This window comes from Alligator sinensis, unplaced genomic scaffold, assembly GCF_000455745.1.
Source record: "Alligator sinensis unplaced genomic scaffold, ASM45574v1 scaffold1074_1, whole genome shotgun sequence".
NCBI lineage: Eukaryota > Metazoa > Chordata > Crocodylia > Alligatoridae > Alligator > Alligator sinensis.
In genome coordinates, this window is record NW_005843826.1 from 12172 (window position 1) to 13865 (window position 1694).

Here is a 1694-nt window from a genome sequence, read left to right on the forward strand (position 1 = left end):
CTCTCAGTTCTTATCCCAAAAAGGGAAACCGCATACAAATCCCTGCCCAGGGGCTTCACAATGGTGTGGCTTAGAGTAACAGGTCCCATCAGAAAAGGGCAAGGGAATAAGGCCCCAGAGCCTGCTGAGGGAGGTTCCCAGACACAAGGGATGGGAGGGTCCAGCCACTGTCTGTGCCCAGCACAACTGATCCCCCTCCCTGGGGAAAGCAGCAGGGTGGTATAAGGCAGGGGACATGCAAATCACAGACAGGCTGCCCTGTATAAATCACTCTGTCCTGCTGCCCAGGCAGCACCTGCACACACAACCCATAGCCCTCAGGTCCAGGCAGTGACCACCAACACACAAGAGCTTCCCCCAGCACCAGGGAAGATGGGACTTGGGCTCCACCTGCTTGTCCTGGCTGCAGCTCTGCAAGGTATTTCATCTTCCCACAGGTAGGGGAGGGGAGCGTTGCACTGATGCTGCCCTGATACTAGTTACTCTTGGATCCTACCTTGCTTTTCAGGTGCCTGGTCCCAGGGGCAGCTGGTAGAGTCTGGAGGAGATGTGAGGAAACCTGGAGACTCTCTGCGCCTCTCCTGCAAAGCCTCTGGGTTCACCTTCAATAGCTACTACATGGCATGGGTCCGCCAGGCTCCTGGGAAGGGACTGGACTGGGTGGGTGGAATTAAGAGTGATGGATCCAGCCAGTGGTACTCCCCGGCTGTTAAGGGGCGATTCACCATCTCCAGAGACAACTCCCAGAACATGCTGTACCTGCAGATGAGCAGCCTCAAACCCGAGGACACAGCCCTGTATTACTGTGCCAAAGACACAGTGACTCAAACCCTATTCATGGCAATACAAAATCCCAGCTCAGATCCTCCCTTCTCAGATGCCAGGAGGGGGCAGCCACCCTGCACAGCACAGCCCTGCACAGAGGCAGGCGGGGACACCGGGGGCAGGGGGACGGGGGAGACCAGCCCCCAGCCGCTAGACTCCTTTTCACTCCAGGAGCCCTGACAAAAGCCACCCCCAGGCCCAACTCTGCAGACATGGCTCCAGGCCACAGGAAATCCCAGGCAGGTCCTTCTCAGTGCATGTCCCAGGAGGACAGCAGGTCCGGTGGCAGCAGCTGCCTGGGCAGAGTGGGGGGTACCCAGCTCAGGATGTGGGGTGAGGAAGAGGTTTGAGCTGAACAAGCTTTGGCTCCATCACCCGCTGCTGCGCGGGGCTCTGCTTCACACCACCATTCACCCTCACTGCTGGCCACGGAAACCCATTTTTACAACTGAGCGGAGAGACACAATGGCTTCCACAACTTTTTTCCTCCATCTCCCTCCACCCCCCAAGGCACACGCACCTCTTTGCCAAGAGGGTCTCCCAAGGCCCAGCCTACTCCCCTGCTCCCCACAGCAAACCCACCTCAGCCCTTATCTATAGTGTGAAGCCAATTGCCAGGATCTGTGCATCAGACCATACCAGTTCCCTGGAGGACGCCCTTCTACCAGGGAGAGGGGAGGGGGACCCAGGCCCAGTACAGGGACCCCTTCCTGATGCAGCTGAGACCACTCCTTCCTCCCCTTCCTGCTTCCCCAATCTTCTGCCCCACTCTCTCTTGGGTGGTGCTCCAAGCCACCCAGGTAATTCCTGCCGCTGCACACCCCTCCTCTCCATGCCACAGCCCGAGCCCTGGCAGAGCACCGCAGCCT

General features: G+C 58.7%; 1 gene segment (V, D, J or C); it reads left to right on the forward strand.

The window, feature by feature from the left end:
* Positions 1-265: 265 nt before the first annotated feature.
* On the forward strand, positions 266-1005 carry LOC106723418. The segment is given in 2 exon segments: positions 266-418; positions 509-1005. Coding segments are annotated over 2 exon segments (543 nt in total).
* Positions 1006-1694: the final 689 nt, after the last annotated feature.